This window comes from Pocillopora verrucosa, chromosome 3, assembly GCF_036669915.1.
Source record: "Pocillopora verrucosa isolate sample1 chromosome 3, ASM3666991v2, whole genome shotgun sequence".
Lineage (NCBI taxonomy): Eukaryota > Metazoa > Cnidaria > Anthozoa > Scleractinia > Pocilloporidae > Pocillopora > Pocillopora verrucosa.
This window is the reverse complement of record NC_089314.1, coordinates 24417550-24439210: the sequence shown is the minus strand read 5'-3', so window position 1 is coordinate 24439210 and position 21661 is coordinate 24417550. Positions and strand designations below refer to the sequence as shown.

At 38.0% G+C, this 21661-nt stretch overlaps 2 protein-coding genes across 2 annotated transcripts; one reads left to right on the top strand and one right to left on the bottom strand.

Moving 5' to 3' along the window:
- The first annotated feature begins 662 nt into the window (after positions 1-662).
- Positions 663-13502, top strand: LOC131773693 (O-acyltransferase like protein-like). The gene is made up of 15 exons (XM_059089644.2): positions 663-913; positions 2459-2589; positions 3104-3188; positions 4032-4155; positions 4741-4985; positions 5860-6030; positions 6571-6664; positions 8341-8433; positions 9231-9399; positions 9649-9728; positions 10350-10478; positions 11167-11293; positions 11587-11794; positions 11922-12064; positions 12594-13502. The coding sequence occupies exons 1-15, from the start codon at positions 679-681 to the stop codon at positions 12702-12704; spliced, it is 2145 nt and encodes a 714-aa protein (XP_058945627.2). The 5' UTR covers positions 663-678; the 3' UTR covers positions 12705-13502.
- Positions 13503-13628: 126 nt separating this feature from the next.
- Positions 13629-20666, bottom strand: LOC131773705 (melanopsin-B-like). The gene is made up of 3 exons (XM_059089650.2): positions 20477-20666; positions 16880-17264; positions 13629-14577 (listed from the first exon to the last, which is right to left on the bottom strand). The coding sequence occupies exons 2-3, from the start codon at positions 17230-17232 to the stop codon at positions 13851-13853; spliced, it is 1080 nt and encodes a 359-aa protein (XP_058945633.2). The 5' UTR covers positions 17233-17264; positions 20477-20666; the 3' UTR covers positions 13629-13850.
- Positions 20667-21661: the final 995 nt, after the last annotated feature.

The following is a 21661-nucleotide window of genomic DNA, read 5'->3' as shown; positions in this document are numbered from 1 at the left end:
AATATCGATAATGTCGGCCCATGCCTGTAGTCGGTTAATTTTTTTTCTGTCGGTAGTCGGTAATTTTTTTCTCGTTTTGTCGGTAGTCGGTAGTATTTTTCGCCCTTTGTCGCTAGTCGGTTAATCCCATTCACAACCTCATGTTTGTTTAGTTGTCGTTACAAGCTTAAACTAGAACCCAGACCTCACGGTATGAAAGTCACTATTATAGTATATTTTTATCTTATTAAATATAGAGTTATTATTAAAAGTTATTAAATGTAACTTTCGTAAAGCCTCCAGCAAACTTCTCAACTTTTTGCCGAAAACCTATAAATTGTTAAGTCTGCGCTCGGGTTGCCTTCCAATACTTTCCAGGCAAACGAGGAACACGTTCCTTTAAGCCAGAATTCCATTCCATGGATTTCGCGCAGTAAATAGATGTTTTTATAATTTTTTAGGATCCTTCTTAAGAGATTTTTCTCAATAGAAACTGTAACGGCAATGTCAAGAACAACGAACGAGATATCTATAAATAAAGAAAATGCCCTTTTTTTCCTTTTATAACTAACGTTACTTTGTAACGCTAAGGTAAACATTACGCGCTCCGATGATCCACGCATCCAAGCTATTTTTGAAGCCGGTTACGTATTGCGGACGTATATTATTCAGATAGATCTCGTGACTTGAGGATCCAAAATGGCAGAATGTTGCAAGGTGGCTTTCAAGGTCTTCGCCGTTTTTTTCGTGCTTTGCTCATTCCAGAAGCTATCATTGGCATCCTACAGACTGACACGTACAGCTTACGATGAGATTTTTAAAAAGTTAGGTGTCTCTCTTGAGTCACTTCCAAATATCTCTTTCACTTTGAACGTTTCCGAGGAATGCAGGGAAACTCTGACGAATCTGCCCTCAAAGCCTGACTTTACACAATGTGAGTATGGATAGCGTGTTAAGTTTATAAAAAAGCACAACCATTGTGTCATCTTGTTTGTGCACGGTGAACTGAAAAGTTAAATTAAGCTTTCACGAGTCGCTAAGTCAAAAATACCGCTTCCTGTCGCCGATGTCACGAAAACGTGAACAAAGGCCATATCAAACTTAGGATCTAAGATGCATCCTAACTTTCTTCACTCAACGAAGCTTTTTTCTCTAAAATGAATTTTTTTTTTGTGAAGACTTGTGTGGCGTTAAGATAAATGTAAGCACTCGGAGTTTGAAGCAGAATCATGAATTAAGAATCAAAGCGATTAGATTAGAAGGAATCGTGAATTTTCGTGTTTAAAACTTGGTACTCGTGAATTAATAGATATGTTAAAATGTAACATGAAATTTGGAAAAAAGTTGCTGACAAATCATGAAGCATTGCGCCAAAAAAAGACATGACTCATAAGTCTCGAGGTCAAACGAATGCATGTTTACCCGGCATTTATAATTCTTTAGTGTTGATCGGCGATCGCCAAGCGATTGGGTTTCATTTCGTACGTCATTCTTAAGGCGACCAATTAAGGATTTCGTGCCCTCCATTTCAGGGCTACTTCAATGTAATCAGAAGCAGACGAAGGTATCAGTTAAGAAATGGAATGCAGGAAATTTGTCTCGGAATCTTCTTCTGTTATTTCATTCTCATTTTTGTTCCGGCGAAATACTCAACCGGTTGTTGCGTGACATTATTCAATTTTACTTCAATGAAAACAATGGTGATCCGCTCATAAATTTATCGCGGTCTTGATTTTACGCCGATGCCTTTAAAATGCGTTAAACATTGTTCAATTTTGTTAAATCATGATTGCATTTTGGTGTTAAAAAACAAATGTTTTCAATGGCTACTCAGTAAGAAAGACATTACTTGCGGGGACACATAAGAGAGGGTCACGCATTGTTGTCTTTGTGAGATGGTCTGTCAATATGGCAAGTGCCGGAAACCAATCCATCATATCAAAGCGTCCTATGATGGAGTGGACCTTGGCAGACGATTATTATCACTTCGAAGGCTTTTCTTAGTTGTTGTTGTTGTATTACGTGACCAGAGAAACTGTGTAAAGGAGACTGAACTCGAAACGTCACTAAAGGTCATCACGTCGAAAAGGATTACACAGATTGTAGTCGCAAATTTCGTTAAATCGACAAAACAAAACCAGACTAATCGATGCAAAACACAAAGCGAAGAAAAGCAAAGCCATCGAAGCGGTGAAAAAAAAAACCACTACGACTGAAATAGTCTTCAACCAACGCAGAAATAAACCTGAACTGACGAAAAATAATCAACCGAGACACAACACACAAATGCAAAATAAAACCAAACATATCGAACGAAGAAAGAACACAATATGAGACTAATTAACAAGAACTACAAGAACGCCAAGACTAAAGCTTAGCAAAAACAAAAAACACGAACAAAGACAATGATGTAATCGTGGCGCCTAATCAGAGAATGATACCAGTAAACAGAAGTGTAAATTGATTTTTTTTTCTTTAGACCTAGATGCCCTTGGTAAACCTCAAAGTGGATTTCTATTGGGAAATTTTGGTTGGTTAGGATCCTACAGTGAATGCACAAAGACCATCAGTGATGCACACTATTGCCTAGCTTACATCTCATTAAATAAGGTGAAGTGTTTACAGATTGTTTGATCCAAGATACTTAAGAGATGCAACTTCTGTTTGTTGTTTTTGTTGTTGTGGCTACTGAATTACACTTTCTCCCTATGAACTGAAATTGCTAAATGGACGTACATCATCAAAACTCGGAAAGAAGAAAGAGTTGCAAAGATACAACGAAAAATTCTTCAACAAAATATTTTTGCTATAATGAAGGTAGATAAGTCCCCATTCTCAAGCAGTCTATGCAGTTTGTAAATGATAATTCGAATGTTAAAAAACAAACAAACAAACAAAAAACATAACTCTCCTTCCAAAGGCAATCTCCTCCTTTTCCTGGTGGAGTTGAAATTTAGTTTAGAACCCCTCTTTCATGAAGATGATGTCCAATTTTATTTTAATCTGGGAGATTTAGCCATCTGTATGCGAACCTAGAAGATTTTTTCCAACCTCATCAGCGTTTTATTAGAATTCTTCTATGGTACTAATTTTTCTGATTGTTTTTTTTCCCTTTTTCACGAAGACTGTGCCCATACATTGGGGTGTCTGTGCGCCAAAACAATGCAGTGAAGAGGATGTAACGAAAGCTCTACAAGAAATATTTACAGGTAAAAACACATGTTCAGTGTCGTTTCCTTCGATGAAGGTCCGCGTATAGATTTTGACTGAGTTATGTTTAAAACATGAAGTAGTGAGATAGCAAAATACCAACTACATCCACAGCTGTAATGCTGATGTGTGATCAGTGTTTAGGTTTTACCCGGGCCAACTGGCCACCTAGGCGAACTTATCTCGGTTTCCTTAGCATGAAGTAACTTGTGACTTGAGGTATCACTACTCTCCCCTGGATGGGATGTTAGTCCGTCGCGCGGTTACCCTCCAGCATTTTAGCAGGCTTCCCTTACGATTCGCCGGTATCCTTTTTATACTCTTCGGGGGGAGGGGCACTGTGAGAATAACGTGTCTTGCCTAAGAGCACAACACATTGACCTGATCAGGTCCTGAACCGGAGTCCAGCGCACTAACCATTAGCCTACTACATCTCTCACTTGATCAGTGTTTACATACTCTTCTTTACCCAACAAGCGATAGCCAACTACAACTAAACAATGGTGAGGATTTGCACTTTCTTAAGTGAAACCAGGGTCGACACGAGCTCGTTCTTAATTGTATGAACTGCCAAGAAGTGAAAAGGAATATAGAATATTTGTTTTTCAGTTAGTCCTAGGAATTTGGTTTAATTTTTCCAAAATATTATTACTTTTTTGTTATTATTTAAATCATCATCAGCTGTCCATATAACAGTGTAATGAAGTTGTACAGAGAACCTAAGTAAGTGTATTGATGCTGCTTGGAATGAAAAGATTAAGGCCTAAAGGGTTAATGACGTAGAAAACAAGATTAATTGAAGAAACACATACACTCTAACGACAAAATACTCCCCTTTTCAGGTGGCAATGAGTCGGTGGTGAGCTTGGACCCTCAGCCAGTTAGTTTCATCGGAGATAAATCCCATAAGAAACCTGTTTTCTGTAATAAACCTTCGGAATACACAACGGGAGTAAAGTTAACGCTGTGAGTACATATGCTGATTATGAGACAAAGATATTCAGTGTAACACTATTGATGACTGCCGCTTTAAAGTGTGCCTTGTTCCCAAAGAGTCACATCTTTTCAGTTAAGATAATTTATAGCGTAATACTTGGGCCCTCCTCTGACGGCTATAGCACTGCTATCAAATTTGTGCAATACTCCTGCAAATCTACCGGATGCAACATAATTCCTTTTGCTAATTATGCTTTCTGCCAACTAGTAATTTGTTGTTGGGCCAGCGCGCGCGATACGTTAAAAACTATACTCACAAGGCCATAGAAAAATTTCCCAATAGTCTGAGCTTTTGTTCTACATTTAAATTTCTCAAAATCATCGCAGAGTTATACCTCAATTTTGAGTCCTTCCAAATGTATTAAATTTACAAATCCATGAGAGGTTTGATAACTCTCTTAGACTGCTGTAATATTGTCGAACCTTTTTTTTTTTTTACACAAGACGAATTACTATTGATTTTCAATGGTTCAAGAAACTCTAACTCATACCTGACTCTGAATTTGCACGATGTCCTGTAGGTAAGTATTTTTTTTATTCTCTTCATCCTCACAGGATTTTAATTGGCTTAGTCTTGCTTCTCTGTCTGGTTGGAACCAGCTTGGACATAGCTATTGGCTTTATGAAACCACACTCCACACCGGTCAACAAAAGTGATGGCTTCATGCCGGTCAGAGGGGCCTCCATGGCAACAGACCATGATACCTTCAGTGACAGCTCAAATCTAATCCACTCTTCCACAGTGTCCTCGAGTTCAAGGCCAATTTTGTTGAGCCTTCCTCAAGAACCCGCTAAGCCAAGTAGGTATTATGTAAATCAGTGTGCTGTGGTCGTTGAACTTTTATTGCGCTTATTCAACTGTGGATGTAGTGTATCAATTCATCCTCTGAGGGTTCTAAATGCTACAGATATTTTTTTGAGAATTGTTTGATCTGCGGGTTGGGTTGCTTCCCAACTTGTTCAAAGTCGCCCACTCCCCCCCTCACCTTTTCGTTTCGTAGCCTAAAGAACCTTGGGATCATCGGAATTCTCTTTCCTCACCTCATGGAACCATTATGTTTGAGAGGCCAATGAAATCGCGTATAACTACTTGTTTTCACACAAAGATCTTTTCCATTGAGAGCTGCGTTGTCTGATGCTAAATAGAAGGTTTCATAAGGCTACGAAGACCACACTTACACGACAGTTCTGGACGTTTATAAAGGATGTGTAAGGCTTGAAAAAAAATAATCCGCCAACGAACCAGAATGGAAATCAAATATCGAAAGGATCCTCAAAGGTGAACCTCACTGATTGAACACGCCGATGTGTCCAAACACTGAATAATGTTTCCGCGGAAGGAGAAAGAAAATTGTAGACATAAATTTTAGGAAATTCAGATGTTTTTCTTATCAACGATTTGAAAATTTTCAGATTGACCGAGAAGAGTGTGGTCGCCTTCCGTTTGAATTTCTGTAGTGGGTTTGCAAAATGTGTCACAAGGTGTATTTCCCCGACGAATTTACTGCGATAGTAGACCGTCTGAGAATCATACTAATGTTTATGCAGCACTAAGATATTTACAGTGCGAGTCGCTGAAATACTCAAGTCGAACCCCTTCAAACTGCAGCCTTTAAAATAGGACAAGTGGCACTCTCTATTACTTAACAAGATTTCTTTGATTTTTTGCCGTAGATTTTGTGTCGCGATTCTTGTTATGTTTTTCATGGATCCAAAATACAAATCGCATCATGGATACCAATGTCCCTCCCAGTGCCATCACATCAATTAATGGTATGAGAGTGCTAAGCATGTGGTGGGTCATCTTAGGACATCTCTTCTCCGTACAAATGATAACATCTATTAGTAAGTATTTGATTTTGCTTATATTTTGTCTTCTGTAAAGATACTAATTACACTGACAGTTTCTACATTACTTTACTTTTTATTTAGCTACTAACGCTATCGGCACTATAATATTAAAGCTATTTGCACTTTAGTATCAACCCCACTCACAATTCTACTGCTACTACCACCGCTACTATTTAATTTTAAATTTTAACGCTAAGTTAGGTTGCACTAAGTTACTACTAAATGCTACTGACACTACCATATTGGAGCCACAAACATTACAATACTAGCAACACTTACAATATCATCACTTCTCACACAACTTACATTACAAGTGTTGATTGCACTAAAATATCTCTGAAACGAATTTAAAAGTTGTTTTTCTCAATCATTATTTTGATCAGTTTTTTCTCTCATATTAATTCTTCACCTGTTGTTCCTTTTTCTTTTTCATATCACTTGGTTTATGACGAATGTGGACAACTTGTCTCATCGAGATATTTACGAGCGTCTTGCAACTAACCATATCAATTTTCTTATTCTGATTTGCTGTAGGTAATTTGAAGTTATTTACGAACATTATTCATCGGTTCACATTCCAAGCGGTTGGCAATGCAACCTTTTCAGTGGATACTTTCTTTTTCCTCAGGTACGTTCTGCATCTTTTAGTCCTGAAACCATTTTCGAGGTCATCTTAAACCCTGAATAAAATCCAATGTAAACGCATTTTTGTAAGTTTGTCTCCATATTATGTGAAATTGTGTAACGGAGGGGGGAGGGGGTTGGGGGATTTTTTTAAGGGGGGATCACATGGTTTTCGGGAGGAACAAAGCGGGATCAGTCGTCATCAACAGAGTATTAAAGAGGTACCATCAAATATTGACCGCCCATTAACTGCAAACGAAGGGGATTATGAGAATTCTACAGAGCCTACTGGGTAAATTTTATTGTAACACAACCAAAATCCTCCTTTTCCTTCCCCCCTTCTTCCCCCTCCCCCCCCTCCCCAGGCGGTAAGTAACGACCGGTCCTAACTCCAGACAGCTTCCTGCCAGTATCGTGATCTCCACTTTTTGCGACAGATCAGTACTAGCTCTTTATCATGTAAACAACGTTGTTATACATGGATTTCCAGCTCTGAGAAAAGCCGTAACAACACACGTGAAAAAAAATACGATATTTTTTCACGTGTATTTGATGTCGCCAATCAGCTGCTGACACGTCACTCGCTTTTCGCGCCACTCGGTCTGGCAAAGCCTTCGCAATTCTTAATCCAAAGTTTTTTGTCGGAATTTTTTTCGGATTATGGCTGCGAAAACACCGTAAAATCCGTGTCACTTACCGATAGTGATGTTCAAACTTTCCTAGAAGGGGAAGAAAACCAAAATACGGAAAGAAAAACCGAAAGTTACAACTTGTAAATTTCGGTTTTTCAGTGGTTTTTTTCGGTTTTCAGTGGCTTTGGCAATGGCATTTCTCGCGGCTGAGAAAGAAAATCGAAGACTGGAAGATTTGCCACAGGCCGATTTTGGCCGTGTGCCTGAAAGATTTCTTCTGTCGATAAGGACCAATTCAATGAATGAGAATTTGTATAATGTAAACTAGGCCCATTGTTTGTTTTGTAGTGATTCAACCCATGTTATAACATAGCTAGTTAATTTGCCTAATCTAATTCAATAGCGCGAGCGTGCTTCATATTCCTATTGTGCACGCTCATGACGTCAGCAAACAAATCCCTCGAGAAAAAAAATTTCCATCGGGTTTAAAATGTTATAAAACAATTGGTTCATATGTCAGCTGTGCGTTCATCGAGATATGAAGCACTTGGGAAGTTTGGAGAGCACTCAAGAAGATAGAGCTGCTCTCGGCTACGCCTCGAGCAACTCTTACGCATCTTTCGTGCTCTCCAAATTTCCCGCGTGCTTCATATCTCTATGAACGCACGCTGACGTATGAACCAATTGTTAATTTTCATCTTGAGTGCGCCAACGCATTTAACGATTTTTATTCGGGGACTGTCGATCCTTTCATTTTCATTCAGTAATAAAGTCGACTTTTCTTGTCAGTAAAAGGCTCTTGAGTTTAGACGATAAACAAAATAATACATGGTTGCTTGTAAATATGAAATTTCTCTTCTCGTGTTCAACTCGACTTCTCATTCGTGAGCTATCGCACCCATGTATTATTCTCTACTTATCAGTGTATCTATGGTATTCAGCAGCATTTTGAAAAACACAACTGAAAGATGTTATTTTCTTGATTTTCTAGAGGAAGTTTTGCAAATTGAGTGATGATCTTAACTACTTTTATTCATTTTGAAACCAGCGGCCTTTTGGTGGCTTATCTGGCACTTCGTAATATGGAAAAGAAAAATGGGGAACTTCCACTCTTCATGTATTACTTACACCGTTTCTGGAGGTACAAGCATGGATATGATATTGTATTTTTTTACTTCTATTCAGAGGACGGTAATATAATATTTAGAGTGTAGAAGGTACTGTACAAGTTCAAGTACCTTCAGTTCTAGTTGTGCAGTTTGACATTGCGTGTGAAGGGCTGTTGGTCAAAACAGCTTCTTGAACCTGTAATTACTCTAAATGCATTGAGGGAATTCAATTCGAATATCTGAAATTTGTCTCTTGGAAAACATAGGCGGACAAAGCTCACGTCTCGAGAAAAAGCCGACGATTAATTCATGAAAGCGTCAGGAACCGTTGAACATTTGAACACGTTATAAGGAATAGTATGGGGAACGAAATATGGTGGATTTACGACAATAAATATTTCGAAATATGAACATTTTACACGTGAAATCGATAAAACTTACTCACACCCTGTGTGTCCGTCGTAGTTTCTGGCGATTCCTGTCATTTTAAGCTTGCTTTACCATCACTGTTATTCATGTCAAAAGACTTCGTCCGACAAATGAATCAATCTAGAACAGGAAAAGCACGGAAAGCTGTGCGAACACGGGCCTTAAAGTTTAGGTTTGGAATAATAAATCGGCAATTTAAAAACAAACGTGTGCTACTTGTTGAAAGACTCAGCTGAATATCTAATTAACCCTCTGGCTAGAGGATAGACCCTTCAGGCGAAAGTCGATTGTGTGACGCTTTAAAACCTCTACATTTTTACGTTGAGGTTCTTATTTTTGTGATAATAGTATTGAACTGGAAGACATCTCGTTAAAAGTTTATTTCATCAATTCTTTACAGGTTGACTCCAACTTACATGTTCGTTTTGCTGTTTTTCGATAAAATGACGCCATTCTTGGGCGAGGGTCCGATGTGGTATACATTGCAGGCGGGCAACACTTGCGGCAGTTACTGGTGGACGAATCTTCTCTACATCAACAACTTTTATCCCACTAAATTTTCAATTTCGGTATGACTTAAAACTAATGTTCAGGATAGTAGATGTTGTGTATGTTTAAATGGAGACCTTTACTTATTATCAGCCTGGAAAAAGAACATGCCTGTTGAGACTGAGGGACATTTGCAGAGGGAAGAATTTCGGAGTCCTGATATCCAAACTCCATTCCCACGTTTTAAGACAGATACGGAAGTGTAGCCTTTTGTGGACTGTTTATTGACAGTTTTACGTGTATGGATCCTATCATTGTTTTCTTTACAGTGTATGGGCTGGTCCTGGTACTTAGCTAATGATATGCAGTTCTATATCATCTCTCCTGCTATCCTCTTCACGGCATACAGGTATTCAGGCTAAAAATCTTACTTCTTTAGAAATGTTAGGTATCAACCTTGCACCATCCAGACAGAACATATATATTTCGTTGTGGCCTGAATTTTCGCAAAAACTTAGTGTGCACTATAGCTTCATGCTAGGAAAACTGTAAGCCTCATATTCGGTTTCAAGATGTGTTTAGACCAATCAATAGATAAAATTTTGATTTATTTTAGTCCTGAATTGAGTATGGTAATGCTCCCAACTGCTGCTTTTGCGTGGCGCTTTAGCGTTTCTGTGAGGTTCTAGTAATACACAGAATTAAACCTTTTTCGTGTTGAAAAGTATAGTTCACTTTAAGGATAGTCAATGATTTCGTATAGTTTCTACTTTTGAAATATAGAGTCCTTTTATTATTTGTGTGATCGACTGACATGACCGCTGTATCAAGATGTAACGCTGGAAACGAAAGTACACAAATGGTACTTATATAACTGTCACTTCTTTTGTGCCAAGGACGCAAATGTATTATTGGCACAAAAAAAATTATTGCTACTAAGATTTTCTCATAGGGAAATTCGTGCATTTTTCTTAACTTGCATCCTAGAGTATTTTTGTTGTTTCTAACTGTGACGTGTTTTTGTGATTAGATTCCGCTTGCGGGGACTGCTTCTCATTGTTGCTGCGTTGATGGGGATCAGTTTTATCACAACAGCTATCTTATATGCACATTATCATCTTGCTGCAGTTCAGTTAAGTCCTGCAGCTACTGCTGAAGCGTAAGTCATTCTTACTTACCCTTATGTAAAATATGCAAAAATAAATTGCAAATCCATATTGAGAGAAGAGGCAGCGTGCTGGTTACTGTGATGAACGCCGGATCGAAATATCAGGGTTTAAATCGTTGAGAAGGTTTTTGGGTGTGGCATTTTAATCTCACGGAAACTGTTTTCACCGGGCCCAGTTGTTCGAGGTAGTTGGTGCTAAATCAGAATTTAGAGATAAACTTGATTTTGATCTCTTTTCTATGAAACTGTGCATTATTCTAGAATTTTGAGAGGTTTTCGAGGAAAAAGTGTACCCCCTGTATAAGCAGGAAAATTTTCGGCAAAGCTCTCAGAGCTAAATGAAAAATCTGTCCTTGCACCGAGCTAGCGAACTTGTGATTCGAACAAGCCAACCAAGGAATGTGAATCGCTGCCGAAAGACAGCCAAGAAACTTGTCACGTAAATTGTAAATCTTAAAACCTCTCCCCACTGGAACAAAGGGCCTACTCTGAACTTAGCATTGGAGATTAACAACACGCCACGATAGTTGTGTGAACTTGCAGGTTTATGGCTGGAAAACAGATAAAGCGCGTCTATCACAAGCCAAAACACGCGATTTAATCAAAGAGGCTGACCTTTGCAGCAAAAGCCCTGATTATTAAATCGCTTATGTGTTTCTTGTTCATCATTTTGTTGTAGAGCGGCTGGTATTGATTCTTCGTCCCTCACATATGTCAAGCCCTACTGTCGAATTGCACCATATCTTGTTGGTATGGTGTTGGGTTACCTACTTGTTCACGCAAAGAATTGGAAGCTTCCCTCAAAGGTACTATGTTGTATTTTGATGCCTATTCTTTTCGTTGCTTGGTGTTTATTGCTGTTGAATGTCGTGAATGATTCCGAGAGGTGCTCCCACGATTAGCTACAAGATTAACATTGTATAATTTGTTCCAATTACATTTATTTCAGATTGCTATCATTATGAATTTTTAATGAGTTAAATTTACGGATTTTTAAGTGAATCAGTTTCTATTGTGTTGCCGAGGAGAAATATTTCTGAAGATTTATCAGTTGCCTTTAATTAACGCGATCATTAGAGATCTTGTTTTCTCTTGTAAGACCAACATGCGCTTGCTGAACATGGCTGGTTGGTGTGTGGCTATTGCCCTCGCTCTGTCGACGCTTTATGGCGAATACAAAGCTTTACGAAAAGACCATCCTGAACCTTTCTCTCGCGCCGAGAATATCACATACGGGACATTTTCCCGCTTTGCGTGGAGCTTGGCCTTAGCCTGGGTGATTTTTGCTTGTCAAAACGGATTTGGTGGTAAGTTTTTGTGTTATGAGAAATCTCAGCAGTTTTACGAGGTACATTATGTGTTTTTGCATTTTGAGAATTAGGCGACTTTTGTAATCCATTTGTTTTTACTTGTCTTTGCTTGTCTGCTTTGAAGGTTTGGTGAATCAAATTTTGTCAGCTCGATTCTGGATTCCATTAAGCCGTCTGACTTACTGTGCGTACCTTGTCCATATAATTGCCATTGTTGCACTCTATGGATCGTTCGAGACTGTGCAAGCATATTCTGATGTCCACATTGTAAGTTGTGTCGATTTTGTCTTAAGAAATTTATAGAAATTAAAGAGAACAACAACATAGTTTACTTACATTAATCGCGTAAACGAGCTAGTTAGTATTAGTTGGAAACGAATCTGAGCTCATTAGTGTTATCGTTTTTTAATGGAAGGGTCAAACACATCCATTTGACATTTGCTGAGTTAAAGGCTTGTGAAAAGAATTCGAGAATGATGTGGAAATCTTTTCCCCTGCTTTCTTGTGAAAAAGTTGCACTCACGAGTGTGCTTTTTGACTCAACGACAATTTAGGACTGAAGAAGAACTAAGCCGAATTTTTAACTCACGCCTTCTTCGAAGGGCGTGAGTTATTAGTGAATAGTGCGACAAACAAGAAAAATCGTCGACATTCAAACTTCTTGCCATTGCTTCAACTTCATTACAGGAATAATCTATCGCAGCCTTCGACAAAACTTGCCTCGACAGCTCTCCTTACAGGCACATGATTATGCGTAGACCAATGTTTCTAACTGTTGTGTTACTTTTCTTTGCAGTCCATCTCTTTTGTTGGAGTGGTCGGTATTTCATATGCAGCCGCTTTCGTGGTGTCAGTTTGCGTGGAATTTCCCATGATGCAGTTAGAGAAGCTTATTTTTGATCGTTGATTTCTGAGGTCGTTTTCACTTGTCATATTGCGCCATACAATTAAATGCTAATTCTCGGTCTTATAGCCAGAAATTAACGAATCTCGAAATGCAGAAAAATGATAACAAACTTAACCGAAATCTTGTCATCAAACCTCATAACACAATCTTTTAAACTTTCTGAAACACCATCCTTGTTTCCTGAGAGGTCCTCAACATTAACTTCATGGTTCGCATGTTGTTAGAAAGCGTAGTAAAATCAAGGCCACAACTCAACCTCACACATTTAGCAATTATCATCGTGCGATAGAGCTTTTATTATTTTCCTTCTCAGATAAATATCGTTGTATTTCCAAGTCAAGTGACCTTGCGTACGAAATTAAAAACAGAATTTCGAATTTTGAGGCCATTTACGATTAAAAGCGAGATTAAGCTGCTTGATGGTGGGGGCGTTTCGAAAGACGTCCATTCTAGAGACTAACTTTTGTTACCTTGCAAGTCTTGTTAACTTTTGTATTTAACGATTAAATCTTGCACTTATTTGTCAGTGGCTTCAAAATTGTTAATTATAGTTAATCTTACCGCGACAGTTTTATGTGTTTACCAAACCAAGTTACATGGCTATGCAGAGGGCCTAATACCCATGTCTTGTACTGTTAGCTTGGTACTTCATATCTAACTTTTGTAAGTAATAAAGCATACGAGTAAGGGCTTAATGCCCCTTTTTAACCCCTGTAAACATTACTTGTAACATCGCATCGTAGGATATGAGTATTATGATGCATAATAAAGGGGACGTTTACGTTTGGTGATATAAATCAGGGCCGTTTTTTTAGTGTTTCGTGTCTTTACTTCACATTAAATGATTTATCTTGGCTTGAATTGCCTAGTCCGTAAACCCTTCTTATTCGCATTTTTTTTTCGCTTATGATTGTACGTTTGTTTGTTTTTATCTCTCACTTTTTCGAAACAGAGACCAAAAAACTTTCATGGTTGATCTGATTTCCGTGGATTCGATTTTTGTGGAGTTCGTGCTTGATCAGCATACCACACAGTTCCCTGATTATTTTGAACTTTTTAGCTGCATTGTAAAACGCCAGCTCGTCTTGTACATTTTGATAAAAGTTTAACTTAATTTTGCCTTAGTGGGGCTTTCGTATGACCCTCTCACTCTTGATCAGAAAAAGGAACCTGGTGTACAGACCGTGGGATCTGCTGTGAATAAGTCTTTGACGAATCGTCGTTTGCTGGCGGGATCAATTCATGTTTCGTCAGCTCCGGTCCCTGGGTAGTTGGCACATCTCCGACGCGACCTACTCGGCGGCATCCGAATAACCGGCAATAAGCTTTCCTGTAGGAAGGATTCATGACTCCATAAATTATAGGGTTAATGGCGGAACTTGTAATACCAAATATGGTATACATGTAATAGGTCCCACGGGTTAGCTCCCATTCCGACCCAAGAAATGCATCGACAATGTCAATCACCAGTACTGGTGTCCAGCACAGGACGAAGCCTACCACAGTAGCAAATAAAATCTTGGTGACCCTGATATCTTCCAACGAAATTACTATTTGGCGGGTGTTTCCTTTCCGAAGATTGTTTGAAACGTTTTTCTCATGGGCTTTCAACGCTTTGAACACACTCAGGTAGCATACGATGAGAATTAACATTGAGATGGCAATAAAACCGTAAAAGGGTAGCACGAGCAAAGTGAACTTCGATTCCATGAAACAAAAGAACTTTCCAGGTTGGAATACGTAATCTTTACCAGCCGCAGTGTAAGTCAAAGGTGTGATAAAGGCAGATGCCCATCCACCGAGTATGATGAGGACTGCGTTCCTTGGAGTGAAGATAACTCTGTACTGTGAGGTTTTGACAATATGAAAATATCTGAGAAACAAAACCAAAAGGTATCAGTAGATGGACCCTTTTTGGAAAATGGTGTCAGTAAATATGAATCTGTTTCGGCAAATCACTTCTAATCAAGTGTGGTAGAGGTTTAGTCATTCATTTTATTTCTATCCAGATGAATAAAGTGCAATTCTAAATTGTAATACTTATTGGACATTGTGTATTTCTGGTTGTATATAGCATCCTCCAAAAATCAGCAGACATTAAAAATTTTAATTCCGTCAACTCCCTGATATTAGGCGCAATGTAAACTGCTCGAGTCAAGGAAAGGAGTTGACAAGAAATCTCTGGTTTCGTCTCTAAACTGGAGGAGGAACCATAGATTGAATTTCAAGGAGTTACATGATGATTTAGCTTAGCAAACGCAGGCCGGTGCCTTCTTTCCAACCAATAGAACCCAGTGCTCGTGCTTTCCCGCTCTTTCATCGGCTCTGCGCCTTTCAACGCAAGGAATAAAAGGAAATTCTTTGGAGTAATTTTCTCTTAGAATCCCTATCCTGTCCACCCCGACTAGATGCAAAACTATTTTCAGTTAAACGTGACTTGCAATGAAAGCTTTTTTTGATGAGTTCGATTAAGTGTCCCTAAAATATTTAAGAAGAACCACAGTAACTACGCTACCGATTTTTCCGTCAGATTTGTGAGTTGTTATACATTTTAGTCAATTTTAAGACGGTCGGTTTTTCGACCTAATTTCAGCATAAACAACTCATGCAAGTCAAATCAAATGTGACCGAAAAATTCCTTAAGAAAAAAAACGGCATCTTAAAGTTAGAGCAAATTGTTTCAAATTCTGCTCATACAATTCGCTTAACTTACAAGTAACAATTCAATTAGGCTGGTAGCCTGACACCAATTTGAGGTATTTACTTTTTGGTTCAAAAAAAATTTATTCATCTAATGAATTTTGTTATTGCATTTCTTTGACAACGGAAAAAAATACTCAAATGGAATTGAATCTTCCAACATTTTACCATAGATCATCATCATGACACTAAAAAAGTACGGATGAAATGAGAATGCAACGATTAATAATTCGCCAGAAATTTAAGCGTGTCGCATGTTGTTCCAAAGTTTTTTTATTTACTTATTTTTATCTTGACTTGGGGAAACAAGTGCAAATAATAATTTTCCCGGTTTGGTACACCGAAAAGAAAAAAAATGGATCAGAATCAAAATATTTGAATAAAACGAATTGCAACTCTGTGAATAGGACTTCCGTGGTTTAAATAACCTCACTTTAAAGATAACGCCATTTTTTTGTTTAAAAAATGTCTTCTTGAAAGAGGAAAAAGTAATAATTGGGGTGAATCCAACTGTCAAGACAGGGTGTTCCGAATAAATGTAATGACACTGTATTTGCCAATAAAGTGTTTACAAAGGAAACCAGTAATAAAGGAATCGTGCATGGAAGGTTTCCCTTTTCCATTTAACAACCTTGGAAATAGCAAATTGAATTTATTTTTCATCCATTCGCACTCACGACACTTTTGACTCAACTGATCCTAACAGCGGGAAGGACTATTGTCAATGCCACATAGCACAAGGGCCATCATTGTTAACGACATTCATTTTTTTCTTCTTTTTTAACCCTGCATCGGCACAGCTTAATAAGAGTTTTTCCTGAAAACGATTTGCAGATCCTACCTTGCGCTATATTTTGTTTCTAGTTTCGTTCAATAAACTGAGAGGAAACAAATTATTTTGCATCTGTGCAATAAAAGAGGGGGACGCAGAAGACAACGGCGAACAAAAAGGGAATAGTGAGGCGACGGGTTAAGTTGACCTTATAGAGCGTTGATACTTACAAAATTAAGCCGAATGATAATCTTGGTTTATATGATCTACAAGGAACTGAGCTGCACGAGTCTGATTGGCCATCGATTGTGGTGCGGAAACTAACATTAAATTTTAGGTTTGGTCTTTTGTCTAATAAGTAATTTTAAATAATGTTTCCTCTTGCTCAAGGGAGAAAACTTGAATTTACCCTGATTGTAGCTTTGCTTTACAACACCGTTTCTCGTCCTCGTCATTACAATACATGCAGCGCAATTACAATTCCCCTTACCCATTCTATCAGCGAATGGCGCTTGCGTGCCGTTGATAAACGAATGCCAAAATACGCCTGGAAAAAATATTCACTAGAGCTAAGATAAAAAAAGTCAAACAAATATTGAAAACAAAGGTTGGCACTCTTCATCAAAACAGATCTTTCTTTCCAAATCTCTACTTCATTTATCAAAAATTGAATTCATTGAATTAAAACTGAATTTATTCTTACCTGTTTATCGCAACTAGAGCAAGTGTTCCTAACGAAGCACAGGCGACCAACATGACGATGAAACCTTGAATCTGGCAGAGTAGGTCTCCAAATAACCAGTCGCCAGTCATAAGTACTGCTATTGAAAATGGCGCGCACAAATCCAGCATTATGATATCAGATATCGCCAAGGAAACAACAAAATACGCGGGAATGTTCCGGAGACGATGATTTTTGTACAAGACCAGAAGAACTGCAAAGTTACCAACAGTGCCTACAGATACAATGAACGCGTACAGGAATGATTCTCCAGCAGTGGAGGAAATCGATCGGGACAACAGTTCTTCGTGTAGAGATGTCGTAGGAGCCGCCATGATTTCAGATTGCAAGTCAACTGATCACCACGCTTAAAGGGAAATAACTACAATCCTCAATGAGATAACATTTAAAAAAAACCTAACTGTCATTCACAAACAAACTTGAAAAGAGAAAATTAACATATGACACATGAACTAATTCGTTTGCACTTAAGAAGTGTTTCCTTACAGGCAATGTTTCCCTAGGGGCAACGTCCTTCACATAATCTTTAAAAGCCCCAAAATAAAACCTCTCCAAAGCTTCAATTAACACCCACCCATATTCCATATTCTTTCACAAACAGGTGTTTTGCTTGAAAATAAGATAAATATTTGATTAACAAATGACTTTTGTTGAATTATTTCGGAGACTGACGTCTCTTTATTCCTTACTGAATCCCTTTTTAATTTTCAGGAAAAATAGAAAATGTTCAGCTGCTTTTTCGAAAGCAAATTAGCGCTAACCATGGTTAAATTTTAATCCAGGTTTTTTTTCTTTTTCCAAAGCCTCTTAGGGAACATTTTCTCTATTGTTTTTAGAGCACCCAAGGGGCATATTGCAAGCAAAAAGATTTGAACTGAATTTTCTTTTAAAGCTTTTAGACCTGAAATCAAATTCCACCCTAACCTTGGATTATCTTCACCCAGCTTTGAACAACCCGGGTCAGAAGGTGATATGCGCAAGAAAAGGCAGAATTTATAATTTTAATTATTAAATATTTTTGCGCTTAAACAAAATGCCGCGAACATTTCAATGAAAAAAAAGCTTAATCTGATATAAATTTTAAGTAGATCCACCAAGTCTTAATTTTGTTCTAAGGGGGTTAGTTTCTAAAGAAACTGTAGCGCTGCGTCGGTGGGAGTAATGCAAGAAGATTTTGTTTTATCAACTGCTAACGCTCGAAACGTCAGCTTTGGAAACTTTGTACATGACGGTGGCCAATATATTTACCTTGTCAACTCAGTTGATGAAACCAAATTATCCTTAAAATTTTGCAGGCACCTTACCATATATAGACCGTTACGACTCACTATACGATCCGACTCAATCCCAGCTTCAGTTTGCAAATCAAGATTGGTTATTCAACATTAATCTGTCATTTTGCATTGATTAATAAGTGACGAGATTATCTAATATCGGTTTTCAAAAAAAATATCCATTACCTGTCGCTTCTCTTACCCAAAGCGTAAATTAAAACACATGATCTTAGTTCTTAACTGGTCAAGTGAAAGGTGACATATTGGTCTCTTACAGTTAACAATTAAAATCATTGTGAAAACTTGACTGAACAAAAAAAAATCAGGCCTCGAAAGAAGATTGTACTTACTCCCTCGAAAAGGAGTATGTCTTATCTCATACATTGTGTGTGAATTTAGTGGCGTACTTACTACTGTAAAGCGAAACTCTTTAAAACCCTTGACTACTTAACTCTCGTAATCCCAGTGTGACTTAACGAATAAAGATGGCACGGCTTAGGACCACTAACTGTCTCGTATGCAGTAGACAAGAAACAAAAGCGAGGATAGAACGAGAAATTACACATGCAAGATTTAATCATTTGCCATTAAAAGAAGCATATCCCTGCTATTAGGTGGAACGTTTGAAAGTGAAAAAATAGCCAATCATTTTGATATAATTTAAATAAGGGAAAAAATATTTAAAGTTTATCAAGATGCTAAAAAACGTGGAGTGTTTTCGCTAATATTTCGGCAAAACCCGTGCCGTTACTAGACTAAAAGTTCTCACCATACGGAAGAAATCCATCCTTAATCAAAATTGACAGGTAAAATCAATTTGCTTTGAGCCGATCTTTGTTAGTTCGAGAAAGCCCTGAAAAATATGCACATTACATTAAACGATCTGGTCACTCATTTTACCTGAATTGAAGCTAAGAGTAAGATACAATGAAAGTGGATTACTATATTGTATAGGTGATAATACACAAATCTACAGGTGAAAAGCGAAATTTTTCGGCACGTTAGAGCACTGACCCAAAGACTTTACCTTTCAGGTCCGTTGTTCAAAAACAGTCTTTTTTCTAAATACCACACAGGTAAATAAAGCTTTTCAAACGCTGATTGGCTCTTTCGGAAGTGATTCGCAAGTATCATACACCTCCGCGCAGCCGAAGAGACAAAATCGCGCCTAATTACAGGCAAACAATGAACTGAAAATTAGCACCCAATCCTTGTTAAACGCACTGTTTCTGCTAATTTGATTGTTAACCGGAACAAAAATGTCCCCCGTCATTTAAAGATCTTTAATAGGCGAACTTATCAAGCACGAATTCACTTTGTAAGATGACACTGTTGCAACACATGTAAGACTTAAAAGTGATATCGACTGGCGATAATTAAACCGCTTTCCACTTACTCTTTGAGCAAAAGTAGAGAAAAAAAATCATTTGCAAAAGAAAGAAATAGAAATTTAGTCATAACAGGTCTGCTCAGCAGGTGTTCAAATCGATGGTTTACTCTCGCAAACAATATTTATCAGCTTTTTAGGCCGTTCTGCTCAGTTTGATAATTAAAATTTGTCATGGCAAATACAGCATGTGCTTGAAGCTTTTGCATGAGACAATATGCCCTTCCATGAAAGCTTAAAATCAAACGCCAGTAATTAGAGAGTTACGATTTATCTCAGTGGCAAATGATTTCAGATGTCTTTTGAACTAATCAAGTAGGAATACGCCATAAAAATAAATGACTTATTTGCGAGGAAAACGCCTTAGCTTCGCCAATATATTCGTGATATTTGTTCTTAACACACACTTACAGGCAAATTTCCATAGAAATAAACGACTTATTTTACCAGCATAACTCTTGCTTTGGTCGATTTATTCGTGATCGATATTTATACTGAACACACAGATGCAAATTTTGAATTAATACATATAAGAAATGAGATCATCGCTGAGGGAAATAATTCCAACTGTCAATCGATCGTTGGAAAATTACAATAAATATAAAAGCCTTATTTAAAAGAAGAACCTTCGCTTCGTTATTTCATTCGCAGCAATGGTTCAAAACACTTACTGTAAGCAGCTTTTGGCGCGAAGTAAGAATCTGGAGAAATGAATTCGCCACTTAAACAGCATTTAACAACTTTGGTGTATTAATGCAGAGTTCAGATTTGTAACACGAAGATATTTGCAGTTCTTTATAGCATCTGCAACTTATCCATCATACGAAGGTAAAACACACACATAAACATTGCACTCGACCTTTTCTGACATAACGAGGGAAACGTAGACAAAAATACCTGTGGTTTCTTCAAATGTGAAAAGGTTTTCTGTTTGGTCGTCTAGAACCTTAGCAATCTCGTGGAGACTCGAAGCATCTGCTTTCCATTTTAGCACCCTCCTGCCTTTAACTTATCCTAAAATTGCTGAGGTGATTAAACAGAAGCGTGCGATCTGATTGGCTGACGGAACGTCATATCTTGCTAATATCACTTCGCACGGGGTGATTTTAATAATGAGTAGAAGCACCTTTCTTTGAAACACGCAAAACAGTCTAACGGTTGGCTTCGACCACTATCTTGCCATTTTTCATCTCATACTGTGAGATTTCTCACTGACATGACGACCTAGTGATTCTAAATGTTTCCGAGGAAAACGTTTTGATAATCTCCAAGGCCCGTGAATTTCGTTGCTTGTTGAATTTTGTTATCAATACAATAACGTCCTTATTTGCTTTATAAATGACAGGAGACTATTAATTACGCTTCGATTTACTTATGTTGCGAAATAAAAGCACGTACAATGAGGTCATCTATTACCAAACCTATGAGAAAAGAGGGTAAATACAGAAAGGGAAATGAGATAGTTGTAAAGGATCTTATAGTTGCTAAATATTCCTGTGTACTAACCGCAGTTCAAAGGCAAGAATTCTTCGCTCGCGCTTTTAGGCTAGAGGCTTAACAATGAGGCATCGCCTGTACTAGACCCAGTCTTCATGAACCCGAACACAGTTCACTTGATTCAGTAGCGAGAAAACGTGTTAGGTTACTGAGAGCCAATTGGTTAATCATTTGACATGATTAAAACACACCGTGTCTCGTTACTCATGACCGTGAGACAGGCCAGCTATGGGAAGAAATTATTAGTCAATTTCTATATGAGGGAGGATGTTTTAAGTGGTTTGTTGCGACTTACAGAATAACTATTCTAAACCCTATAAAATTAATGTCTCCTTAAGGTATAAAAGGCAACAGAACTTGAGGACAATCCGTAAAGGAACCAGGATGACTGAGGATACAGAATGGTTAACCATTATTCACCGTAGTGGAAGAAACATTTTCACTGACACTGAGGTGAATGAAATAATGTTTTAGTATGTGCCACACTGAAACCAAAATATTAGTTTATTTCTGTAAATACACCGAAAAATGCTCGGAAATCTAACTCTTGACGGGCGAGTTTGTCTCTTCGGCTACTCAGTGGTG

Excerpts from the sequence above, each read along its gene's own strand:
- LOC131773693 (XM_059089644.2), top strand. The coding sequence starts at position 679 with ATGGCAGAATGTTGCAAGGTGGCTTTCAAGGTCTTCGCCGTTTTTTTC. Across the intron at positions 4,986-5,859 it reads TCAAGAACCCGCTAAGCCAA|ATTTTGTGTCGCGATTCTTG; the intron begins GTAGGTATTATG and ends TTTTTGCCGTAG. Across the intron at positions 11,795-11,921 it reads TTGTCAAAACGGATTTGGTG|GTTTGGTGAATCAAATTTTG; the intron begins GTAAGTTTTTGT and ends TCTGCTTTGAAG.
- LOC131773705 (XM_059089650.2), bottom strand. The coding sequence starts at position 17,232 with ATGGCGGCTCCTACGACATCTCTACACGAAGAACTGTTGTCCCGATCG. Across the intron at positions 14,578-16,879 it reads GCTCTAGTTGCGATAAACAG|ATATTTTCATATTGTCAAAA; the intron begins GTAAGAATAAAT and ends TTTGTTTCTCAG.